Source organism: Carcharhinus amblyrhynchos, unplaced genomic scaffold, assembly GCF_965287045.1.
Source record: "Carcharhinus amblyrhynchos unplaced genomic scaffold, sCarAmb.v2.hapA scaffold_62, whole genome shotgun sequence".
Lineage (NCBI taxonomy): Eukaryota > Metazoa > Chordata > Chondrichthyes > Carcharhiniformes > Carcharhinidae > Carcharhinus > Carcharhinus amblyrhynchos.
In genome coordinates, this window is record NW_027649802.1 from 681,055 (window position 1) to 706,655 (window position 25,601).

The window sequence follows — 25,601 nt, forward strand, 5'->3', positions numbered from 1 at the left end:
TAGCCCTTCGAGCCTGCCCCGCCATTCAATAAGATCATGGCTGATCTGTCGTGGCTCAGTTCCACATTCCCGCCCTCTCCCCATAACCCTTAATCCCCTCTCTTATCAAAAACCCATCAACCCGCTTCTTAAAAATATTTAGCGAGGCAGCCTCCACCACTTCAATGGGCAGAGAATTCCAGAGATTCATCACCCTTTGAGTGAAGAAGTTCCTCCTCAACTCTGTTCTAAACCGCCCCCCCTTTTATCTTGAGGCTGTGCCCCCTAGTCCTACTGTCCTTTCTGAGCGGGAAGAACCTCTCCACCTCTATCCTATCCATCCCATTCATCATCTTATACGTCTCAATGAGATCTCCCCTCATTCTTCTAAACTCTAACGAGTACAAGCCTAGTTTATTCAGCCTCTCCTCATAGCTCAACCCCCTCAACTCCGGTATCAGCCTAGTAAACCTCCTCTGCACTCCCTCCAAGGCCAAAATATCTTTGCGCAGGTGCGGCGCCCAAAACTGCACACAGTACTCCAGCTGGGCGAATTTTCCTCTTCTGCCCACCATGGGAATCGGAAAGCAGAGGTAAGGTTTGTTGACCTCGGGTTGGCTTTTACGGTTTTGGGACGAGCACAGCCGTAACATCCTGCCCTCTGTCTTCTATCACCAAGCCAGTTCTGTTTCCGTCTAGCCAGCCCACCCAATTCCTTGTAATTTCAGTTGTTGTACAAGTCTGCCATGTGGCATCCTGTCAAACGCCTTAGTACAGTCCATATAAACTACACCCACAGCCCTTCCCTCATCAGATATCTTTATCACCTCTTCGAAAACCTCAATCAAGTTGGTGAGACATGATTTTCCCTTATAAAAACCACGCTGCCTGACACAAGCTAGTCAATGTCTTCCAAATGTGCACATATCCTCACCAGAAGCTTCTCCACCACAGACGTTAGGCTCAGTAACCCTTGATTTCCTGGATTATGCCTGCTTTCTTTCTGAAACAAGGGATCGCCAATGGCTATTCTCCAGTCATCTGGAATCTCGCCTGTGGTTAAAGAGGATGTGAAGATATCTTTTTTACTCCCCTATTTCTTTCCTCCCACAGTAAACTGGGGTCAATCCCATCTGGCCCCAAGGACTTGTCTACCTTAATTTAATTTAGACACCTCTCACTTTCTCCTTCGATGTATTGACATTCTCTCGAGTGTTCACACACCTATCCTTGGCCTCAACATCCTTCACACCCATCTCCTTGGCCTCAACATCCTTCACACCCATCTCCTTGATGAATACAGATACAAACAACTCATTAAGGATCTCACCACCTTCCTGTGACTCCACACGTAACTTCCCTCCATTGGCCATGAGTGGGCCTATTCTTTCTTGGGCTACCCTCTTGCTCAGTATACAGGCATAAAAGACCTGGGATTCTCCTTCGCCCTGTTTGCTGAAAACATTTCAGCCTTCACAATTTGACGATTAAATTCCTTCCTATTTTCTCCATACTCCTCAGGGGCTTTGTCAGTTTTTTAGTTGCCGAGACCTATTTTATGTTTCCTTTTTGACTAAGCTTACAATTTTCCTGGTCATCCATGGTTCCCGAATTCTGGTATTTCTATCCTTCATTTTTCCGGGTCAGGCATTTCCTGCATTTCAACCAATTGGCCTTTAAAAGCTTCCCACATGCCAGGCATGGATCTGTCCTCAAAGAGCCGCTCCCAATCCACATTCCCCTGTTCCTGTCTAATTTGGATGTATTTGGCCCTTGTCCAATTGAACCGCAAGTCACTCTTGTCCTTATCCATTACTATCCAAAGTCTTTTGGAATGATATGGATTCCTTTGCTCCTGTATCTGCTCTGAGCTTTCCAGATGATGTGTAGCTGACTGATACTTTTTCAGATTTGAATTCCCTTGCTCCACCATAGAATCGTGGAACTATAGAACATTACAGCACAGAAACAGGCCTTTTGGCCCTTCTTGGCTTTGCTGATCCATTGTTCGGCCTAGTCCCACTCACCTGCACTTGGACCATATCACTCCACTCCCATCTCATCTATGTACCTGAAGAAGGTTTTCTTAAATGTTGAAAGTGAGCCCCCTCTCACCACTTCATCTGGCAGCTCATTCCACACTCCCACCACTCAATATTTTCCTGAACTTCTTCACTCAAAGGGTGGCGAATCTCTGGAATTCTCTGCCCGTTGAAGTGGTGGAGGCTGCCTCGCTAAGTATTTTTAAGAAGCGGGTTGATGGGTTCTTGATAAGAGAGGGGATTAAGGGTTATGGGGAGAGGGCGGGAATGTGGAACTGAGACACGACAGATCAGCCATGATCTTATTGAATGGCGGGGCAGGCTCGAGGGGCTAGTTGGCCTACTCCTGCTCCTATTTCTTATGTTCTTATGGTAACCTCCTCGAAAAACTTTAACAGGTTGCTTAAACATGATGTACCACGCACATAGCCATGTTGACTCTCTCTAATAAGCCCCTGTCCATCCAAGTATTTGGAGATCCTATCCCTTAGTACTCCTTCCAGTAACTTACCTACTACTCTATTCCCTTTAAACTTTTCCCCCTTCAGAGTCGGATAGGATAGTATTTGTGATTTTTAACAGCAGTGACAGGGCACAAACTTGACTGTATGGAGCTTCTGCAAAAATGGTCCTGGATCTGGGAGGTAACAACATGTTCAGTGACTTTGGAGAGGGAAGTGGAAACTGGGAATGGGACAGAGGATCGCAAGGGTGAAGGGTGGATTTTTCAGGGGACCTGATGAGGGTGACTGGTATTTTGTGAAACAGCTGCCACTAATATCGCGGTAACATGTGTAATTGTAATATTCTGAAATATATCTTACATCACAGTGAAGATCTTAATGCTCTGCTTCTGATTTTCATATTTACATCTGACCCTGACCCTGATATTATCTTTATTACAGAGTCTCAGAATCAGGGAACGTCTGTCAATATCATGGCTGAAGGTTCAAACAGGGGAGAATGTTCAACATCTCCAAAAAGAATGAGATTGGACACAGGTAGGATCACAAAAAAATACAGATCTAATTTCTGTCTTGTCTGCTGCTCTCACAGGAAGAGGGAACAGGACAGGGACTGAGTAGAAATTGGGAGTGAGGCACCATCTAGAGCAGGTTTATCCAAAGTTCAGCCCAGGGGCCGGGTGTGATTTGTGAATCTCCTCTGTGTCCCCGGAGGCAGTTTTCAAATTGTTGTCAAACAGCTGAGTTCACATTCAAATTTGGGCATTGTAAGGTTAACAAAGGGTGACTCAAGCAGAGTGTTCCTGAGTAACAGTGAGAGACGTGGGCCACAGAAATAGGAGTGATAGTGGCTGGAGATTCTGTTGTCAGGGGAATAGACAGATTCTTCTACAGCCCTGGCACATCACACATGGTAAGTTACCCCCTCGTACCAGAGGAAAGAATATCCTGGAACTGGTGGGATCGTCTTTGAGAAGGAGGAAAGACCAAAAAGATCCATGTTTTGAAGTAGTGACACAGATGGAAAGATGTTCATAGAGGAGCTGTTAAAACTGAAGCACTGGAATGAAAAACAAAGCATGAGTTAGTGATATCGGGATCATTCTGTGCTGGGTCAGGTCAGGAGGGAAATAAGAGGCTGGGTCAATGTGAAACTGCAAGGCTGGAACAGGAGTGGGGTTTCTCATTCTCGGTTTCAGAAGGAAGGGCCCCAGCGTCTGGACCATGAACCCATCAAGGACAATGGAAAGATAAGTGGAAAAGGGAGAACAAACAATTCATACGAACATCTGAAATAGGAGCAGAAGGAGGCCATTCGGCCCCTTCATCACTTCTGCTGTTCAATGGGATCATCGCTGATCTGTTTGTGTTTCAAAATCAACAGCCTCTGAAAGAAAAAAACTCACCATCTCTGACCTAAAAAGACAACTTTGTTTTAAATAGTGTCCTGGACGTACCCACAAGGGGAAACATCCTTTCCATGTCCTCAGTGTCAATGCTGGATTTTAGAGGCTTCAATCAAGTCACTGCTCACTTTTCTGGACTCTGAAAGAAACAAGCCCAGTCTGTCTCGTGTTTCCTCATAAGATAACCCGCTTCTTCTGGGTATCAATCCAGTTAACTTCCTTTCAGTAGAATCTAATGCACGAATTGTTAAATAATGAGCTCGTTAACTAGACATAATATTCATAAAGTCATTTAGTCAGAGGTTTACAGCAGGGAAACAGGCCCTTCAGCCCAGCTTGTCCATGCCAGCCTTTTTTTAAACCAGTAAGCTGGTCCCAATTGCCTGCATTTGGTCCATATCCCAATACCCATCTTACCCATGTAACTTCTAAATGCTTTTTAAAAGAAAACATTGTATCTGACTCTATTAACACCTCTGGCAGCTTGTTCCAGACACTCACCACCCCCTGTGGAAAATACTGCCCCTCTGGTCTGTTTTGTGTACCCCCCCTCTCCCCTTAAACCTGTTCTGTCTAGTTTGAGACCCTTCTACATTTGGGAAAAGTTGTTGACTGTCTACCTTACTTATTCCCCTCATTAATTTACAGACCACTATAAGATGACCCCTAAACATCCGACGCTCTGGGGAAAAAAGTCCCAGTCTCACCTTTTCATTCAAACTATCAAGTCCCGGTAACATCCTTGTAAATATTTTCTGCACTCTTTCTAGTTTAATGATATCCATTATGTCACCCTATAATAATAGGGTGACCAGAACTGTACCCAGTATTCCAAGTATGGCCTCACAGATGTCTTGTACAACTCCTATTCAATGTTCTGACCAATGAAACCAAACAGGTGGTGAAAGAGGAGGAGTAGCATTGCTAATCAAGGATAGTTTAACGGCTGAAGAAAGGCAGTTCGAAGGGGATCTGCCTCCTGAGGTAATATGGGCTGAAGTTAGAAATAGGAAAGGAGTGGTCACGTTGTTAGGAGTTTTCTATAGGCCCCCAAATAGTAATAAAGATGTGGAGGAAGAAATTGCAAAGCAGATTATGGATAGGTGTGAAGGTCACAGGATAGTTGTCGTGGGTGACTTTAACTTTCTGAATATTGATCGGAATCTTTATAGGTCAAATAGTTCGGATGGGGCAGTGTTTGTACAGTGTGTTCAGGAGGGTTTCCTGACACAATATGTGGATCAGCTGACAAGAGGTGGGGCTACATCGAATTTGGTACTGGGTAATGAACTGGGCCAAGGGAGATCCTGAATGAATACTTTGCATCAGTATTCACAAAGGAGAGGCGTTTGGTGTCTTGTAATGTCTTGGAGGGAGCTGTAGATCATTTGAAAGAAATATCCATTACGAGGGAGGAAGTGTTAGGGTTTTTAGGTATCATAAAAACGGATAAAGCTCCAGGGCCTGATGGTATTTATCCCAGGCTGCTTAGGGAGGTGAAAGATGAAATTGCTGGGCCTCTGACGCAAATCTGTGTCTCTTCTTTAGACACAGGTGAAGTCCCAGAGGACTGGAGGGTAGCAAATGTGGTACCTCTGTTTAAAAAGGGCAGTAGGGATAACCCTGGTAATTATAGACCAGTGAGTTTGACATCGGTAGTAGGAAAATTGTTGGAAAAAACTCTTAGGATGTATACGCATTTGGAGCATTGCGATCTGATTAGGGATACGCAGCATGGCTTTGTTCGGGGGAGGTCTTGCCTTACGAATCTGGTAGAATTTTTTGAGGAGGTGACAAAAACGATTGACGATGGACGAGCCGTTGATGTCATCTATATGGATTTCAGTAAGGTGTTTGACAAAGTCCCTCATGGTAGGCTGGTAGAAAAAGTTAAGGCACATGGGATACAAGGACAGGTAGCTAGATGGATTGAAAACTGGCTAGGCAACAGGAGACAGAGAGTAGTAGTGGAAGAGTCCTTTTCTGGCTGGAGGTCTGTCACCAGTGGTGTGGCGCAGGGCTCAGTACTGGGACCTCTTCTATTCGTAATATACATAAATGACTTGGAAGAGGGCGTACGTGGTGTGATCAGCAAGTTTTCAGATGACACAAAGATGGCTGGATTGGCGGATAGTGAGGACTGTCAGGTGACACAGCAGGATATAGATAGGCTGGTATATTGGGCAGGTAGATGGCAGATGGAATTTAATCCTGATAAATGCGAGGTGATGCATTTTGGAAGGAATAATGTAGAGGGGAGTTACATGATAAAGGGTAGACCTATTAAGAGTATAGAAATGCAGAAGGACCTGGGAGTGCAAGTGCATAAGTCTCTGAAGGTGGCAACACAAGTGGAGAAGGTTGTGAAGAAAGCCTATGGTATGCTAGCCTTTATAGGAAGGGGTATAGAGTACAAGAGCTGGCGTCTATTGCTACAGTTGTACAGAACGTTGGTTAGACCGCATTTGGAGTACTGCGTCCAGTTCTGGTCACCTTTACTACCAGAAGGACGTGGAGACCCTGGACAGAGTGCAGAGGAGGTTTACCAGGATGCTGCCTGGTATGGAAGGACTGGGTTATGAAGAAAGATTGGGACAACTGGGGCTCTTCTCCTTAGAAAGACGGAGATTAAGGGGGGATCTGATAGAGGTGTATAAAATAAAGAAGGGAATAGATAAACAGTGGCAGGCTTTTCCCTAGATTGGAGACAACTATCACGAGAGGTCACGTCTAAGGGTGAGGGGGGAGAAGTATAATTTAGATACTAGAGGGAGGTTTTTCACACAGAGGGTCGTGAGGGTATGGAACGCACTGCCAAGTAAGGTGGTGGAGGCAGGCACGCTGGAGTTGTTTAAGGTTTACTTAGATAGGCACATGAGCGAAACAGGGATGGAGGCTTATAGAAGACGGTTTTAAAAAGGGTCAGAGCCTCGGGACGATACTGGAAATAGTACGTTAATCCATAGGTGTTGCTCCACCTTGTTGTCTACCGAGAGGCATGCACATGGTGGGTCATGCGTGGGCTGCTCTTGGATGTTTCGAGAATGGCCTAGTACTTCACGTCGTTTGTGTGTGCTTCAACCTGGACCAGCAGATGGGCACCACAACAGCTCAGTGACTATCACTGCTAGCTGTGCAGATACATGGATTTGGGCCGGTGTCTGTGGGAGTTTGTGCATTCTCCCTGTGGTTGCGTGGGTTTCCTCCGGGTGCTCCGGTTTCCTCCCACACCCCAAAGATGTGCTGTTAGGCTGATTGGTGTAACAAATTGTCCCTACACTATTCTCCCCTGAATCTGGCTACAAAGGGGTACCATTCACATACACACGGGGCAAGGTAGGTGTAGGAAAATGCTTTGTTAAAATGGCAGCGCGGGCTCGTTGGGTCGAAGGGCCTGTTTCCCGTGCTGGGTTGTTCTTTGTTCTTTTGTTAAGTGTTAGATTTGTTTGTGAGAGAGCACTTTGGAGATGGTGTCTTTCACTATTGTAATGGAGAGGGATAGGGTAACACGGCAGGGCAAGGTTTATAATTGGGGGAGAGGTAATTATGATGCAATTAGGCAAGAATTAGGGAGCATAAAATGGGAATAGAAACTGTCAGGGAAAGGCACAAATGAAAAGTGGAGCTTGTCCAAGGAACAAATTCTGCGTGTCCTTGATAGGTACGTCCCTGTCAGACAGGGAGTAATTGGCCAAGCGAGGGAACCATGGTTCACAAAGGAGGTTGAATGTTTTGTCAAGAGGAGAAAGGAAGCATAGGTAAGGATGAGATAACAAGGTTCAGATGGGTCGCTTGAGGGTTACAAGGCAGCAAGGAATGAACTAAAGAAAGGGCTTAGGGGAGCTTGGAGGGGGCATGAGAGGTCCTTGGTGGGTTGGATCAAGGAAAACCCCAAGGCTTTTTACTCTTATGTGAGAAATAAAAGAATGACCAGGGTTAGGTTAGGACCAGTCAAGGACAGTGTTGGGAACTTGTGCATGGAGTCAGAAGGGATAGGAGGGGTGATGAATGAATCTTTTCTTCAGTGTTCACCAAGGAGAGGGGCCATGTTTTTAAGGATGAGATTGTGATACAGGCTGATAGGCTGGAGGAGGTCAGTGTTCTGAGGGAAGATGTATGAGCAATTTTGGAAAACCTGCCCTCCAAACCAGGCAGCATCCTGGTAAATCTCCTTTGCACTCTTTCCAATGCTTCCACATCCTTCTTATAGTGAGGTGACCAGAACTGCACACAATGTTTCAAATTTCGTCTCACCAAGGTCCTGTACAGTTGCAGCATAACCCCATGGCTCTTAAATTCAAACCCCCGTTACTAAATGCCTTCTTCAGTCCCCTAGGCAGATGGGATATATCCTGGGATTCTTTGGGAGGCAAGGGAGGAGATTGCAGAGTCTTGGCTTTGATCTTTGGGTCCTCATTGTGGACGGGGATAGTGCCAGAAGACTGGAGAGTGGCGAATGTTGCTCCTCTGTTCAAGAAAGGAAATAGGAATGGCTGTGGTAATTATAGGCTGGTCAGTCTTACTTCAATGGTCGGTAAGTTAATGGAAAAAGTCCTTAGGAATAGAATTTATGACCATTTGGAAAGATGCAGCTTAATCTGAGATAGTCAACACGGATTCGTGAGGGATAAGTCTTGCCTCACAAATTTGATTGAATTCTTTGAGGTGGTAACTAAGTGTGTAGATGAAGGTAGAGCAGTTGATGTTGTATACATGGATTTTAGTAAGGTGTTTGATAAGGTTCCCCATGAAGAAAGTAAGGAGGTGTGGGATAGAGGAAAATTTGGCCAATTGAATAAGTAACAGACTATCTCATAGAAACAAAGGGTGGTGGTGAATGGAAAATTTTCAGACTGGAGACCAGTTACCAGCAGTGCACTACAGGGATCAGTGCTGGGTCCTCTGCTATTAGTGATTTTTATCATTGACTTGGAGGAGGGGGCTGAAGGGTGGGTTAGTAAACTTGCTGTTGACTGCAAGTTGGTGGAGTAGTGGATGAGGTGGAGGGCCTGTTGTAGGCTGCAAAGAGACATTGATAGGATGCAGAGCTGGGCTGAAAAATGGCAGATGGAGTTTAATCCCGATAAGAGCGAGGTGATTCATTTTGGTAGGACAAACTTGAATGCAGATTACAGGGTCAATGGCAGGGTTCTGAGGAATGTGGAGGAACGGAGAGATCTTGGGGTTCATATCCACAGATCTCTGAAGGCTGCCACTCAAGTGGATAGAGCCGTGAAGAAGGCTTATAGTGTGTTAACATTGATGAACAGGGGGTTTGAGTTTAAGAGCTGTGGGGTAATGCTGCAACTATACGGGACGTTGGTGAGACCACATTTGGAATATTGTGTTCAGTTCTGGTCACCTCACTATAAGAAGGATGTGGAAGCATTGGAGAGAGTGCAGAGGAGATTTACCAGGATGCTGCCTGGTTTGGAGGGTTGGTCTTATGAGGAAAGGTTGAGGGAGCTGGTGCTTTTCTCTTTAAAAGCGGAGGAGAATGAGAGGCGACTTAATAGAGGTTTATAAGATGATGAGGGGCATTGATAGAGTGGATGTTAAGAGACTATTTCCTTGGGTGGATGTAGTGGTTACTAGGGGGACATAAGTATAAGGTCAATGGTGGGAGATATAGGAGGGATGTCCGAGGTAGGTTCTTTACTCAGACTGGTTGGGGTGTGGAATGCACTGCCTGCTGTGATAGTGGAGTCGGACACTTTAGGAACTTTCAAGCAGTTATCAGATAGGCACATGGAGCACACCAGAATGATAGGGAGTGGGATGGCTTGATCTTGGTTTCGGACAAAGCTCAGCACAACATTGAGGGCCGAAGGGCCTGTTCTGTTCTATGTTGATGCTAAATGCCTTCTTCACCATTCTGTCTACCTGTGACTCCACTTTCAAGGAGCTATGAACCTATAACCCCAGATCTCTTTGTTCTGTAACTCTCTCCAACACCCTACCATTAACTGAATGAGTCCTGCCCTGGTTCAATCTACCAAAATGCATCACTTCGCATTTATCTAAATTAAACTCCATCTGTGTTCATCAGCCACTTGAGATGTAGAACATAGGACATTACAGCGCAGAACAGGCCTTTCGGCCCACGATGTTGCGCCGACCAGTTAAAAAACAATGACCCTCTAACCTAAACCAATCCCTTTTCATCCATAAAATGTGGTCTTCCCAATTCCCTGTAAAACTGAAGCATAATATCCTTTTATGTTCAAGTCCCCTCAAAATAAAGGACGATATTCCATTAACCTGTACCTGTAAATTATTATTTTCTGACTCATGCACTAGAACACCCAAATCCAAATGCATCAGGATTCTGCAGCCATTCTCCTGTTTTGTAATTCTGCTTATTTTATTCTCCCTGCCAAAGCAAACAGATTCACATTCTCCCACAGAATACTCCATCTGTCAGTTTTACTCACCCATGCACAACCTCTTTATATCCCCTTCACAAGAACCTTTTTTACCGATGTTTATATCAGCTGTAAATTTAACCTCTGCCATCGCTTCTCTCAACTATTTCATTCGTAAAAGTGGTATCAGGTTGATTCCGCAGCATAAATGCTCGCAGCATTCCGCTCGTCCCAGCCTGAAGATCAGATAAAGCACCAATTTGTAAATACTCTGTTTTCTACCAGTCAGCCAATCTTCTATCAGTACTATTATGTTACTCCCTATAATCATGATCTTTCATTTTCCAACAAATTTTAATGTGACATCCCATCAAATGGCCTCTGGAATCCAATTGCAGCATGTCTCCAGGCTCCTCTTTATCCACAGTGTCACTGATCCTTCGAACAGTAAGAAGTCTCACAAAACCAGGTTAAAGTCCAACAGATTTATTTGGTAGCAAAAGCCACTAACTTTCGGAGCACCGCTCCCTCATCAGGCAACTGGGATTTCAGTTCACAAACAGGGCATCTAAAGACACAAACTCAGTTTACAAAATAATGGCTGGAATGTGAGTCCCCACAGGCAATCAAGTCTCAAAGGTACAGACAGTGTGAGTGGAGAGAGGGTTAAGCACGGATTAAAGAGAAGTGTATTGTCTCCAGCCAGGACAGTTAGTGAGATTTTGCAAGCCCAGGCAAGTTGTGGGGGTTACAGATAGTGTGACATGAACCCAAGATCCAGGTTGAGACCGTCCTCATGTGTGCGGAACTTGGCTATCAGTCTCTGCTCAGCGACTCTGCGCTGTCGTGTGTTGTGAAGGCCGCCTTGGAGAATGCTTACCCGAAGATCAGAGGCCGAATGCCTGTGACCACTGAAGTGTTCGCCAACAGGAAGGGAACAGTCTTACCTGGTGATTGTCGAGCGGTGTTCATTCATCTGTTGTCTGCATGGTCTCCCCAGTGTACCATGCCTCGGGACATCCTTTCCTGCAGAGTATCAGGTAGACAATGTTGGCAGAGTTGCAGGTGTATGTACCGTGTACCGGGTGGATGGTGTTCTCACGTGAGATGATCCGGCTTGTCTTGCAGAGGTTGCTGTGGCAGGGTTGTGTGGTGTTGTAGTCACTGTTCTCCTGAAGGCTGGGTAGTTTGCTGAGGACAATGGTCTGCTTGAGGTTCTGCGGTTGTTTGAAGGCAAGGAAGTGGGGGTGTGGCTACCTTCAAAGAACACCATTAAATTAGTTAGGCACGATTTCCCTTTCCATGCTGACTCTTCCAGATTTCCTTGAATTTCTGAGTGTCCAGGTATGACCTTCTTAATAATTGATTTGAGTGCTAGATCTCTGACAGAAGTTAAAGTAACTGACCTAGTGTATCTTTTTTTAACCTCCATCCCTCATTGAATACATGGGTTAAATTTATCAGGTTTTCAGCCTGATGGAACCGTTTCACAAACTAGGGAATTTTAGAAAATTAACACCAATGTATCCAGTACCTCATTACCCATCTCTTTGTGATCCCAGGATGAATGCCATCTCGATCTGGAGATCTGTCGGCCTCAGCTCTAGCAGTTTGCTCAGTACCGATCCTCCTTCATCAAGTTCCTCTCCTAATCGCTGTCCTACAGCTATTACTGAATGTTTCTGTATCCTCTAGAGTGTAGATAGCAACAAATTGTGTTCACTTCATCTGCTAGTTCATTATTATCTGCTAGTCTCTCCCCATTGTCACTCTCCACAGGGCCAGCACCAACTGTACCGACTCTCTTCCTGTTTGAATACTTGTAAAAACTCCTACTATCAACTTTCACCATTTTTACCGGCTACCTGTTTATTTAAGTGGACAACACAAGTCTTAGACCCACTCTTCAGCCTCAACCTGGTTCTTGTCAGGCAACATTTTTTGCACTCTTGCTGTTTACTGCAGTGAACAGTGTCATTCCCCCTCACTAAATTCTGTTGGAACAAAGTGTCCGGCTATTTCTCTCTCTGCCTGATATTACACAGTGTCTTCAGTTCAGCTTCCAGATCAGTAATCCTGATACAAATTTCCTCCAGCTGCTTATACTTTTCCTGACAAATACATTAGCAAATCGCCTTCTAATCCAAAAGCTCCCACATTTCCACAGCTGCAATGTAGCACCAGTGGTGCCTTTGCTACTTACGTTATTTACTTAAATAGATTGCTCATTTAATTAACTTAGAATAATTCCTATGTATACCACACCTCTCTCCCATGCACTGAAGTCCCACTTGAAGCTAATTTGCTGCTCTCGGTCACCGTCTTACTCCATCATATTTATGTATCCCTTACACCCCTTTTACACAATACAAAATTAATATAGATACTGTTACCTGGAAAGAACAGCAACAAGTGAAACAAACATATTTTGAGAGCATGAAATGAAACTTGCAGTGATATTAAATCCACACAGTTATTTTTTTGGTTACATTTGGGAACAGACGGTGGTCAGTAATAATGTAGACCCTGTGAAAACTGATAATAGTGATATTGTCGGTGAAAATATGGAAATGGGGATATGTCAAATTTGCATGAGAATTTACAGTAAATTAGGGAACGACATGCCAGACATCTCCGGGAATCTAATGTTGAATCAGAGATAAGGTTCGTTCCAGCATTTTAAACAAAGTCGGTGAGGCATTTTTCTCAGATTCATTAGAGGTTTGTTGGTAAAACCAGTATTTATTACCCATCATATTTTCCCTTGAAAGGTGGTGATGAGCTGCTGCCGACTTGAACCTCTGCAGTCCATGTGGTGCAGTTACACTCAGTATATTAGGAAGGGAGTCCTGGGATTTTGATGAAAGAAGTGGGACATAATTCTAAGTCAGGATAGGGAGGAGGAGAACTTTGATGTGGTCCTGTTCCCATACATATGCTGCCCTGCTGGTGGATAGAGGTCATGGGCTTGGAAGGTGTTTTTGTGGTTGCCAATCGAACATGTTATTTTGTCATTGGTGTTGAGCTTATTGCATGTGAATGGAGCTGGTTTCTTCTGGGCACGAGATGAATATTCCATCACTTTACTGACTTGTGCGTTTTAAACAGTGAACGGGCTTTAGGGAATTGGGAAATGAGAAATATCTGCTGTAGAATTCCCAGCCTCTTACCTGCCCTTATAGCCACAGAATTTATATTGCTTGTCAAGTTCAGTTTTGTCTCAATGGTAACCCAGGGAATATGGTCAGTGGAAGATTCAGTGATGGTAATTTTGTTGAATGCCATGGGGAGATGATTAGATTCTCTGCTGTTGGCAATGCTCATTGTGTGGCAGTTGTCTGGTGTTAATGTTACCTGCTATTTATCTGCCCATGCCTGGATACAGTCTGGTTCATGTTGTATAGGAACATGGACTGCTTCAGTATTTAAACAGTCATGAATGGAACTGAACATCGTGCAATCATCAGCCCAAATCCTCCCTTCTGACCTTATGATGGAAAGGAGATCATTGATGAAGCAAATGAAGATGATTGGGCCTAGCCCCTATCTACAGAACTCTGGCAAAGACTTGGAGTAAAGATGATTCCCCTCCAACCTTCACAACAACCTTCCTATTTGTTCGGTTTGACTCCAGCCAATGGAAAGATTTCACCAGTGCAATGATTCTCATTAGTTTGAATTCTATCAGGACATCCGAATGCCACAAGCAGTCAAATATTCCCTTGATGTCAAAGGCAACTACCCTGTCCCCTCCCTTACAGCTCTCATCATTTACAGATGAGAGTCCTTGTGTACAAAGCTTTCTTCTGATTTCACTCCTGAAAGGTGGAATTCTGAATTTTTAATTAAGCCACCTCATCCTAGAGGTGATGCAGTGGCCCACAGTCCCCCACTCAGGCTGAAAATTTACGTGTCTAATTTCACGTGACAAGGAATGTTCTGAACAAAATAAGGGCCATAGGCACATTCCACAAGGAGGTGTGCAACCGCCTCATCAGCCCCACAGCCGCTTCGAGGGCAGCGTGTTGTGATGCTGAGACTTCGAGCGTGCACAAAGGATCTGATGGGGAATGCCCTTCTCACCACCAGCCAAGCCAGATCTTGAGTTCTGGTGATGAGGCGTTCTGCCAGATGATACTGACGGTCTGCTGAGGGAACCATCCGACAGGATCCGCCATCTCCTTTTCTCTCAGGGCCCCAAGGACGTTACGTGCTGACCACTGCTTAATCGCCATGTGGTCAAAGGTGTGTTTGCGGAGAAATTCCTCCACGAAGGACAGGTGCTGCGGGACGGTCCAACTACTCGGAGCGTTCCGCGGCAGTGTGGCCAGACCCATCCTTCGCAACACTGGGGACAGGTAGAACCTCAAAAAGTAGTGGCACTTGCTGTTGGTGTACCGAGGATCTACGCACAGCTTGATGCAGCCGCACACAAAGGTGGCCATCAGGATGAGGGCGGTGTTGGGAATGTCTTTCCCTCCGTTCTCTGGAGATTTGTACATCGCTTCCCTCCGGACGCGATCCATCTTTGATCTCCAGATAAACTTGAAGATGGCCCGTGTCACTGCTGCAGCGCAGGATTTGGGGATGGGCCACACCTGCGCCACGTACAATAACCCGGACAGCATCTCGCACCGGATCACCAGGTTTTTCCCTATCATGGAGAGTGAGCGTTGCTCCCACAAGCCCAGTTTCTGCCTGGCTTTGGTGATGCGCTCCTCCCAGTTTTTGATGCAAGCCCCTGCCACTCCGAACCATATCCCCAGCACCTTCAGGTAATCTGCTTGTGGAATGTGCCTTTGCAAAGAAGGTCTGGAGTGAGATGCAGTGGTATTTGTCGAGGTTCGTCCCGAGCAGCTCGGTGACACAGGGTTAGAACAAAGAACAACACAGCACGGGAAACAGGCCCTTCGGCCCAACGAGCCCGCGCTGCCATCCCATTGTCTCAGTGACCTATTCATGATTTTAGTCTACGCCTAATGTGCAAGGATCAGGGAGGTCCAATTTAGGGACAATTTATTACCCAATCAATCAGCCTAAAAGCACATCTTTGGGGATGTTTGAGGAAACCGGAGCACCCGGAGGAAACCCACGCAACCACGGGGAGAACGTGCAAACTCCCACAGACACAGGCCCAAATCCATGTGTCCGCACAGCAACAGAGATAGTCTCTGAGCTGTCATGTTGCCCTCGAGATGGTCCAGTTTAAGCACACTAACGACATGAAGCAATAGGCAACTCCCGAAGCAACGTCCAAGAGCAGCCCACTACAACCTGCCGCATGCATGCCCCTTGCTGGACTTAAATGCCTGTGGAGACAAAAAAATTCATTATTAAACAGGCAAAGACTAACATCCCTGAGGCAAAACGTATTCCCAAGCCTGCAATGTTTAGTAAGGCCTACTATATCCCCCTATATGTAGCCCGCTCATGTGGCTGTCTAAGTGACTCTTAAACAACCCTAGCGTGCCTGCTTCCACCACCTTACTCGGCAGTGCATTCCACACCCCCACTACCCTTTGCGTGAAAAACTGCCCTCTAATATTTGTCTTATACCTAGCCCCCCTCACCCTAAGCCCGTGACCCCTCATTCTATCCATTTCTAATAGCGGAAAAAGCTTACCACCATTTACTCTATCTATCCCCTTCATAATCTTATAAACCTCTATTAGATCCCCCCTCAGCCGACGTTCTGTGCTCTACGGGCTGTTTCCGGGGACGCACACCGAGACAAATATCAACTGCTGCTGGAGGGTCATCAACTCGGTGAAGGACGCACTTTGGTCCGCCCGAAACTTGCTGATCTTCCAGCTGAAAGAACTGTCCTCGACCGAGTGTTGCAGACTGGCACATTCCAAGGTCCAGGACTAAGTGCTGAGGGACGGGCTGAAGCTTGGGGCAGCCGCCGCAAAGGCACAGTGGGGAAAGGCCAGACTGTAAGGCCTTTTAACGGAGGCAGACCGAGGGCCCGGGAACTGCAGAACACCCTCGACCTGCGGAGCTGTGTGCCAATCTGAGCAATAACGGCAGTAATTTATTGAGGCATGTATATAGTCTTAAGTTTTGAAATGCCTATAACTTTGTGTAAATAAGACTGTATAGGTCTGTAAAAATGACTTTTTTTTGCACTGTTTGTAATTTTTAGATGTTGGTTTGCAATGTTTTGAGGTTTTTTTATGAATAAAGTATATTTTTGGAAAAAAAACAAGGGCCATAGGACAGAACAGCAAGACTTAAACTGCCATCAGGAAGGATCTCCTGCCTCTGCCAGGCCAGCTGACCAAATGGCAAGGAATGATGATCTCAAAGAATGAGGCTCTGGCTTGTCTCCTGCTGGGACGCATGTTGTCCTGCAATTTTGTGTTTCAAATTTTGCATATGCCCTGTGTGTATTATCTGGAAGCGACCCCCTCCCCACACTCTCTCCCAGCCCTCTACCCCTGTCCCAGCACTTAGAGGATTGGCAGCCCCTCCCCAACCCATTCTGATACCAAATGTATGTCATTGCCTTACCTCATAGATAGTAACAGTGACTTTAACCAGAAACAGACCTCGATCAGCCATATACACACAGCAGCAACAACAACAGGTCAGATATGGGGCATTCTGTGGAGAGTAAGTCACCACCTGTCTCCCCAAAGCCCATAATCTGCAAGGCACAACTGGAAAATTTGCAACTTACTCCATGAACACTCGAAGCTCTGTACTACCCAGGAGAAGACTGAAGGGGCCAGACAGGGTAGAGGTAGAGAGATTCTTTCCGCTTAGAAAGGAAAACAGAACTAGAGGGCACAGCCTCAAAATAAGGTAGGGGGGGTGCAGTTTAGAACGGAGTTGAGGAGGAACTTCTTCACTCAGGAGTGGTGAATCTCTGGAATTCTCTGCCCATTGGAGGCTACCTCGTTCAATATATTTAAGTCACAGGTAGATAAGTTTCTGATAGACAAGGGAATTAAGGGTTATGGGGAGAGGGCGGGAAAGTGGAACTGATCCACTTCAGATCAGCCATGATCTTATTGAATGGCGGGGCAGGCTCGAAGGGCTAGATGGCCGACTCCTGCTCCTATTTCTTATGTTCTTAAGACAACCCAGTTGAACAGCACCTCACTCCCTTAGCCACCAATGCACAGTGATAGTAATATGCATCATTTACAGGAACTGCAGCAACCCACCAAAGCTCCTTCAACGTTTCTCAATCCACAACCTCTTGCCCTTGAGGGACAAGGGCAGCAGATATATGGGAAGACCACTATCTGCAAGTTTCCTTCCAACGGTAAATTAAGAAAAGAAAACAAATTCAGGCCTCACCAGCAACCCCCACATCTAGAGAACAATTAAAAAAATGTTGGTTTCATATTTGAAATTCGTAGCCTCTTTTAACAATGGATGTTCATGGATTTGGGACTAAGTTCATTACAGGGGTACGGTCAAATATGCTTTCACCGAACGTTTCTCTGTTAAACACAGTAAGAAGTCTCAACATCAGGTTAGAGTTTGACTTTAACCTGGTGTTGTAAGACTTCTTACTGTGTTTTCCCCCAGTCCAACACTGGCATCTCCACATGTTTCTGTGTTCCCAGAAGGTGTTTGATAATACGGTTCACAGGGGGCTTCAGTTTCTTCTTGTAAAGCGTAACGACATGGATAGAAACTCATTGAAGTGTTTATTTTTCTCCATTTGTGTTCACAGATCCAAACTCCACAATCCCTGAGTTCCTGACAAACTGTGATGATTACCAACTGTTCAAATTGACAAAATTCTACCGGGACAGACTCGTGCAGGCGATGGAAGGAGGAGTGGATGGAATCAGCTCATTGTTAAAAGACAAGGGGATTTTCACTGAACAAGAACATCGGGTAACTGAGAGGAACACAGTGAATTATTTCAATCAGTGCAAATCTTTCAGGATATATTGACAAATGATGGTAAAAGAACAGGTTCTGTTCAAATGATCTTCTGGCATACACGGAATCACAAGCTGCACTGATAATGGAATTATTGACTAATAATATTCCTGTTTGTAAGTCTACACCAGACCCAGGTATGAGGAGAGGGAAACCTCTGAGATTGGGAATTCTGGGATCTGGAGATCCTTTTGGATTTTGAACAGAGGGGAGTACGGTAGGATGAGAGAAGAATTGGCGAATGTGGACTGGGGGAGTGCGTTGGAAGGTAGGTCTGCTGAGGAGCAGTGGAGGATCTTTAAGGAGATCTTTCTTGGTGCTCAGCAGAAATTTATTCCGATGGTCAAAAAGGACCGTAGGAGGAGAGGTAATAAGCCGTGGATAACAAAGGAGGTGAAGGAAAGTGTTAAATTAAAAGCGGAGGCGTTTAGAGTAGCTAAGAGTAGTGGGCGAGAAGAGGATTGGGAGAGGTTTAAATGTCAACAAAGATTGACGAAGAAGTTGATAAAGGAGGGTAGGAGAAACTATGAAGCTGGGCTAGCGCTTAATATAAAAAAGGATAGCAAGAGTTTTTATAAATATATAAAAAGGAAGAGGCTGGCTAGGGTGAATGTTGGACCCTTAGAGGATGAGAAGGGGGACTCAGTGGTAGGGGATGGGGATATGGCTGAGGTCTTGAATAACTTTTTTGTTTCGGTCTTCACGGAGGAGGACGTGAATAATTTGCCGGGTGTTAGCGATGGAAAGGTGGTAGGACTGGAGGGTCTCAATGACATTACTGTTACTAGAGAGGCGGTGCTCGACAGACTGGAGGGACTGATTGTGGACAAGTCCCCAGGACCGGATGGAATGCATCCGAGGGTTCTGAAAGAAATGGCGGAGGTGATAGTGGATGCCTTGCTGATTATTTTCCAGACGTCGCTGGATTCCAGGGAAGTGCCAGAAGATTGGAAAACGGCTAATGTTACGCCGTTGTTTAAGAAGGGTGCCAGGCAAAAGGCGGGGAATTATAGGCCGGTTAGTTTAACGTCTGTTGTAGGTAAAATGTTAGAATCCGTCATCAAGGAGGAAATAGTGAGGCAACTTGAGGGGAATTGCTTGATAGAGCAGACGCAGCACGGTTTCATTAAAGGGAAGTCGTGTCTGACAAATTTACTGGAGTTCTATGAGGATGTGTCTAGGGCAGTGGATAGAGGAGAGCCGGTGGATGTGGTCTTTCTGGATTTTCAGAAGGCGTTTGACAAGGTACCTCACAAGAGGTTATTGCAGAAGGTCAGGGGACATGGAGTTGGGGGTAGGGTGTTAGCGTGGATAGAAGATTGGCTGTCAAATAGGAGGCAGAGAGTGGGGGTCAATGGGTGCTATTCGGATTGGCGGTTGGTGACTAGTGGAGTGCCCCAGGGGTCGGTGCTGGGGCCTCAGCTATTTACCATTTATATAGATGATCTGGAGGAGGGAACCGAGTGTAGGGTGTCGAAATTTGCTGATGACACCAAGATTGGGGGAACGGCGAATTGCACGGAGGGTGTGGAGAGTCTGCAGAAGGCTCTAGATAGGCTGGGTGAATGGGATGCTGGCCTTCATAGCGAGGGGGATTGAATATAAAAGTAGGGAGGTCTTGCTGCTGCTGTATAGGGCATTGGTGAGGCCGCAGCTGGAGTACTGTGTGCAGTTTTGGGCGCCGTACTTACGCAAGGATATTTTGGCCTTGGAGGGAGTGCAGAGGAGGTTTACTAGGCTGATACCGGAGTTGAGGGGGTTGAGCTGTGAGGAGAGGCTGAATAAACTAGGCTTGTACTCGTTAGAGTTTAGAAGAATGAGGGGAGATCTCATTGAGACGTATAAGATGATGAATGGGATGGATAGCATAGAGGTGGAGAGACTCTTCCCGCTCAGAAAGGACAGTAGGACTAGAGGGCACAGCCTCAAGATAAAGGGGGGGCGGTTTAGAACGGAGTTGAGGAGGAACTTCTTCACTCAAAGGGTGGTGAATCTCTGGAATTCTCTGCCCGTTGAAGTGGTGGAGGCTGCCTCGCTAAATATTTTTAAGACGCGGGTTGATGGGTTTTTGATAAGAGAGGGGATTAAGGGTTATGGGGAGAGGGCGGGAAAGTGGAACTGAGCCACGACAGATCAGCCATGATCTTATTGAATGGCGTGGCAGGCTCGAAGGGCTAGATGGCCTACTCCTGCTCCTATTTCTTATGTTCTTATACTCAGCGGCTCGGCTGCACTCGCCACCACCCCCCCCCCCCCGGGGACAGGAGCTCGGCTGGACTCGCCCCCCCCGGGGACAGGGGCTCGGCTGCACTCGCCCCGGGGACAGGAGCTCAGCTGGACTCGCCCCCCCCGGGGACAGGAGCTCGGCTGGACTCGCCCCGCCCGGGGACAGGAGCTCGGCTGCACTCGCCCCCCCCGGGGACAGGAGCTCGGCTGGACTCGCCCCGCCCGGGGACAGGAGCTCGGCTGCACTCGCCCCCCCCGGGGACAGGAGCTCGGCTGGACTCACCCCCCCCGGGGACAGGAGCTCGGCTGGACTCGCCCCGCCCGGGGACAGGAGCTCGGCTGCACTCGCCCCCCCCGGGGACAGGAGCTCGGCTGGACTCACCCCCCCCGGGGACAGGAGCTCGGCTGGACTCACCCCCCCCGGGGACAGGAGCTCGGCTGCACTCGCCCCCCGCCCGGGGACAGGAGCTCGGCTGCACTCGCCCCCCCCGGGGACAGGAGCTCGGCTGCACTCGCCCCGCCCGGGGACAGGAGCTCGGCTGCACTCGCCCCGCCCGGGGACAGGAGCTCGGCTGCACTCGCCCCCCCCGGGGACAGGAGCTCGGCTGCACTCACCCCCCCCGGGGACAGGAGCTCGGCTGCACTCGCCCCCCGCCCGGGGACAGGAGCTCGGCTGCACTCGCCCCCCCCGGGGACAGGAGCTCGGCTGCACTCGCCCCCCCCCGGGGACAGGAGCTCGGCTGCACTCGCCCCCCCCGGGGACAGGAGCTCGGCTGCACTCACCCCCCCCCGGGGACAGGAGCTCGGCTGCACTCACCCCCCCCCGGGGACAGGAGCTCGGCTGCACTCGCCCTGCAGCTTATTGGGATATTACTGGATACACAAACTGGAGATCTGGTCTCAAAATCCAGAAATCCACTCAGGTGCTTGTGTAAACCAGTGTTAAAGGAGCCCTTATGAGATCGGAGCTTTAAAACACCATGGAACATGCTTTGATCTCACTGTGGCAGTGTGTGCATTAATGTGCAATTTTCGTCAAAACTGACTAGTTTTGCGAAGGCCCTTTCTAAAGTCATAGAGATTTTCAGCACGTAAACAGTCCCTTCGGCCCAGCTTATCCATGCTGCCCCACTTTTAACCCCAAAGCTAGTTCCAATTGCCCCTGTTTGTCCCATATCCCTCCATACCCATCTCGTGTAACTCCCAATGACTTTTAAAATACAAAGTTGTACCCACCTCTACTACTGCCTCTGGCAGCTTGTTCCAGACACTCACCATCCTCTGGACCCCTTTGTATCTCCCCTCTCACCTTAAACTGTGCGCTCTAGTTTAATCTCCTCTACCTTTTGGAAATGATGTTGACTATCTCACTGATCTGTGCCCCTCATTATTTTATAGACCTCTATAAGATCACCTCTCAGCCTTCTATGCTCCAGAGGAAAAAACTCCCAGTCTATCCAGCCGCTCCTTACAACTCGATCCATCAAGTCCAAGTAGCGTTCTAGTAAATATTTTCTGCACTCTTTCTAGTTTAATAATATACTTCCTATAATAGGGTGACTAGAACTGGATACGTTATCCCAAGTGTGGCCTTATCAATGTCTTGTACAACTTGAAGACATCCCAACTCCTGTATTCAATGTTCTGACTAATGAAACCAAGCATGCCGAATGCCTTCTTCACCACTCTGTCCACTTTCAAGGAGCTATGAACTTGTGCCTCTAGATCTCTTTGTTCTGTAACTCTCCCCGATGCCCTATCATTAACTGAGTAAGTCCTGTCCTGGTTCAATCTACCAAAATGCATCACCTTACATTTATCTAAATTAAACTCCATCTGCCATTTGTCAGCCCACTGGCTGTTACAATGCTAGATAACTGTCTTCACTGTCTGCCATGCCACCAATCTTGATGCCATCTGCAAACTTACTAACCATGCTGACTAAATTCTCATCCAAATCATTAAGATGAATGACACACAACAGTGGACCCAGCACTGATCCCTGAGGCACATCACAAGTCACAGGCTTCCAGTTTGAAAAACAACCCAATACAACCACCCTCTGTCATCAAGCCAATTTTGGATCCATTTAGATACCTCACCGTGGATCCCGTTAGATTTAACCTTATGCAGCAACCTACCATGCAGGACCTTGTCAAAGACCTTACTAAAGTCCATGTAGACAACATCAACTGCACTTCCCTCATCTACCTTCTTGGTTACCCCTTCAAAAAACTCAATCAAATTTGAGAGACGTGATTTTCCATTCACAAAACCATGCTGCCTGTCCCCTATCAGTCATTGCGTCTCTAAATGTCTGTAGAATCTGTCTTTCAAAATATCTTCAAACAACTTCCCGATGACAGATGTGAGGTTCACCGGCCTCTAGTTTCCAGACTTTTCTCTTCGGCCCTTAAACAAAGGCACAGCATTTGCCACCCTTCAATCTTCAGGCATCTTACCTGTGATTTTAGCTGAGGAAACCTGCTGTCCTGACTCAAGCTGGCCTGTTTGTGGATCCACAAATGTGTTTGACTACTCACTGCCCTCTGAAACGGTCTAGAAAAAGAGGCAAAACAGCTTAATTTCTCCAATCAAGGGTGTCTTGGCAGCACGATTACTGACTGAACTATCCAGGCTGAACTTGTGGCGGATTCACTTGTTTATGACAGTGTTGGTAAGACTCAGTGTACTGTCTGTGTTGGAGATGAAGAACCTTCTTCAAACTGAGGAGTGGGTGTGGTGTTGTGCGATGCTATGTCCCTGTGAAATGTGCTAGATTATCAGGTGCAGCATTGCTTATCATCTCAATCTATTCGATAATAACATCACACATCCATCACTCCACCATTATAATCAAACCAGAGGCCTAACCCTGGCTCAATGAGTTGTGTAGATGAGTGTTATGATGGCCAGAAAGGACATGGGAGATGGTCATTAAATCTCCTGCTGGCTTTTTAAAGTACAAACTTCCTGTTTGAGCGGAGGCTTTAGCCGGACTGCTGGTTCTGGGATACAGACTTGCTGTAAGTTGTGATTGCTGTTCTTCCTTTTGATTTTCAATAAATGGTTTCTGGTGATGGGGAAGTGGATTTGGAGGCTTTCTGCATTGGTGATGAGGACTCGCCTCTGCGGACGACTACATTCATCAAGTAGCTTCAGTAATGAAAAGGAAATATGTTTGTTTTTGGGAAACCTGAGCCCTATGATAAGAGTGTACAGAGAGCATGCATTACTAATTTCATGTCAGCAACATTGAAGGAGATGAAAAACAAATGTAATATTGTTGAGAGCATGCGAGGCCCTGACATTCAGTATGATTTAAAAAGTTTGACCTTGCTGCATGTTCCTGACTTAAACTATTGATGAACTAGTAGACCGAGGGAAAAACCTCCATGACCCGAATCCCTCTGTTATACTCCAGAGATATCACTTCACGTGGCTGAGAAACCTGTCGGGAACCTGTCACCCAATTCCTGTCTGGATGATGAAAATTAGCAGAACATTTGTGAAATCTTGCAGCCTCGAGATGAATAGTGGTGATATAGATTGGTCTGAAGCATCAATAATCTAACTAGACAAAAAGAAGCTGTTGGTGTAACTCAGTCTGGATTCACAACAAATAATTCCAATAACCTAATGTGAGAATAAAGCAGACGAGGTGCTCAGGAACTACAAGGGGCATCAGGCAGCAAAGTCATCCAACTGGGGAGAGTGTCATTGTGTAAACAAACTTTAATAGAGAGGGCTTGTGTAAACCAGGTGTTAAAGGACCCTTTGTGTGATCGGAACTTTAAAAGACCACCAACAAAAGGCAGTGATGACCCTAAGAGTGTTGGGGAACATATGCCAGAGAGTTGCGGATGCCAGACAATAAATTATTACAAGTACAGCCAAAGGGCACAGCCAAGGTGAAATTACAGGAATCGGTAAAACGTGTGCTGCCTAGTGAAGAAACCATGGCCAATACCTGACCGTACCATGCTGCTATTCCTTCTTCCAGAGTCAGAGATATACAAGGGAATCACATCACCACAACAAAGGCTGCCCTCATCATTATAGAATTACTGGGAAATGGCTAACCTCGAAGAACAAAAACAGGAACAGGCCTTTCGACCCTCCAAGCCTGCACCGACCATGCTGCCTGACTTAACTAAATCCATCTATGGTTCCAGGGAACCATGTCCCTCCGTTCCCATCCTATTCATGTATTTGTCAAGATGTCCCTTAAAGTCACTATCGTATCTGCTTCCACTACCTTCCCCAGCAGTGAGTTCCAGGTACCCACCACCCTCTGTTAAAAAACTTGCCTTGTACATCTCCTTTAAACCTTGCCCCTCGCACCGTAAACCTGTGTCCCCTAGTAACTGACTCTTCACCCTGGGGAAAAAAGCTTCTGATGATCCACTCTGTTCATGCTCCTCATAATCTTGTAAACTTCTATCAGATCATCACTCCAGTGAGAAGATAGTTTCTCCAACCTTTCCTCATAGCTAATGTCCTTCACACCAGGCAACACCCTGGTAAATCTTTTCTGAACCCTCTCCAAAACCTCCATATCCTTCTGGTAGTGTGGCGACCAGAATTTAACACAATATTCCAGCTAAGGTTCTATAACATGACTTGCCAATTTTTAAACTCAGTGCCCCAGGCGATGAAGGCCAGCGTGCTGTATGCTGCCTTGATTACCTTCTCCATCTGCATTGCCACTTTCAGTGACCTGTGTAACTGTGCACTCAGATCCCTTTGCCTATCAATACTCCGAAGGGTTCTGCCATTTACTGTGTATTTCCTTTCTGTATTAGACATCAAAAATGCATTACCTCACACTTGTCTAAATTAAATTCCATCTGCCACCTCTCTGCCCAAGTCTCCAACTGATCTATATCCTGCTATATTCTCTGATGTTCCTCATCACTATCCACAAATCCATCAACCTTTGTCTCGTCAGCAAACTTACTAATCAAACCAGTTACATTTTCCCCCAAATCATTTTTATATATATATATATGGCAAAGTTCCCAGCACTGATCTCTGACTACCGCCAGTTGTCACAGCCCTCCTTTCAGAAAGGTACCCTTCCACTGCTAATCCTCTGTCTTTGACCGAGCCAGTTTAATATCCACCTTGCCAGCTCACCTCTGGTCCCATGCATCTTCACCTTCTGCACCAGTCTGCCATGAGGGACCTTGTCAAAGGCCTTACTGAAGCCCA

At 46.5% G+C, this 25,601-nt stretch overlaps 1 protein-coding gene across 1 annotated transcript in view; it reads left to right on the top strand.

The window, feature by feature from the left end:
* The first annotated feature begins 2,924 nt into the window (after nucleotides 1-2,924).
* Nucleotides 2,925-25,601, top strand: part of LOC145337699 (NACHT, LRR and PYD domains-containing protein 3-like) — a 53,051-nt gene continuing 30,374 nt past the window's right edge. Inside the window, exons 1-2 of the mRNA XM_080182531.1 lie at nucleotides 2,925-3,022; nucleotides 17,947-18,113. Of these exons, the coding sequence (XP_080038657.1) occupies nucleotides 2,959-3,022; nucleotides 17,947-18,113 (231 nt within the window). The 5' untranslated portion in view covers nucleotides 2,925-2,958. The remainder of the gene's footprint in view (nucleotides 3,023-17,946; nucleotides 18,114-25,601) is intronic.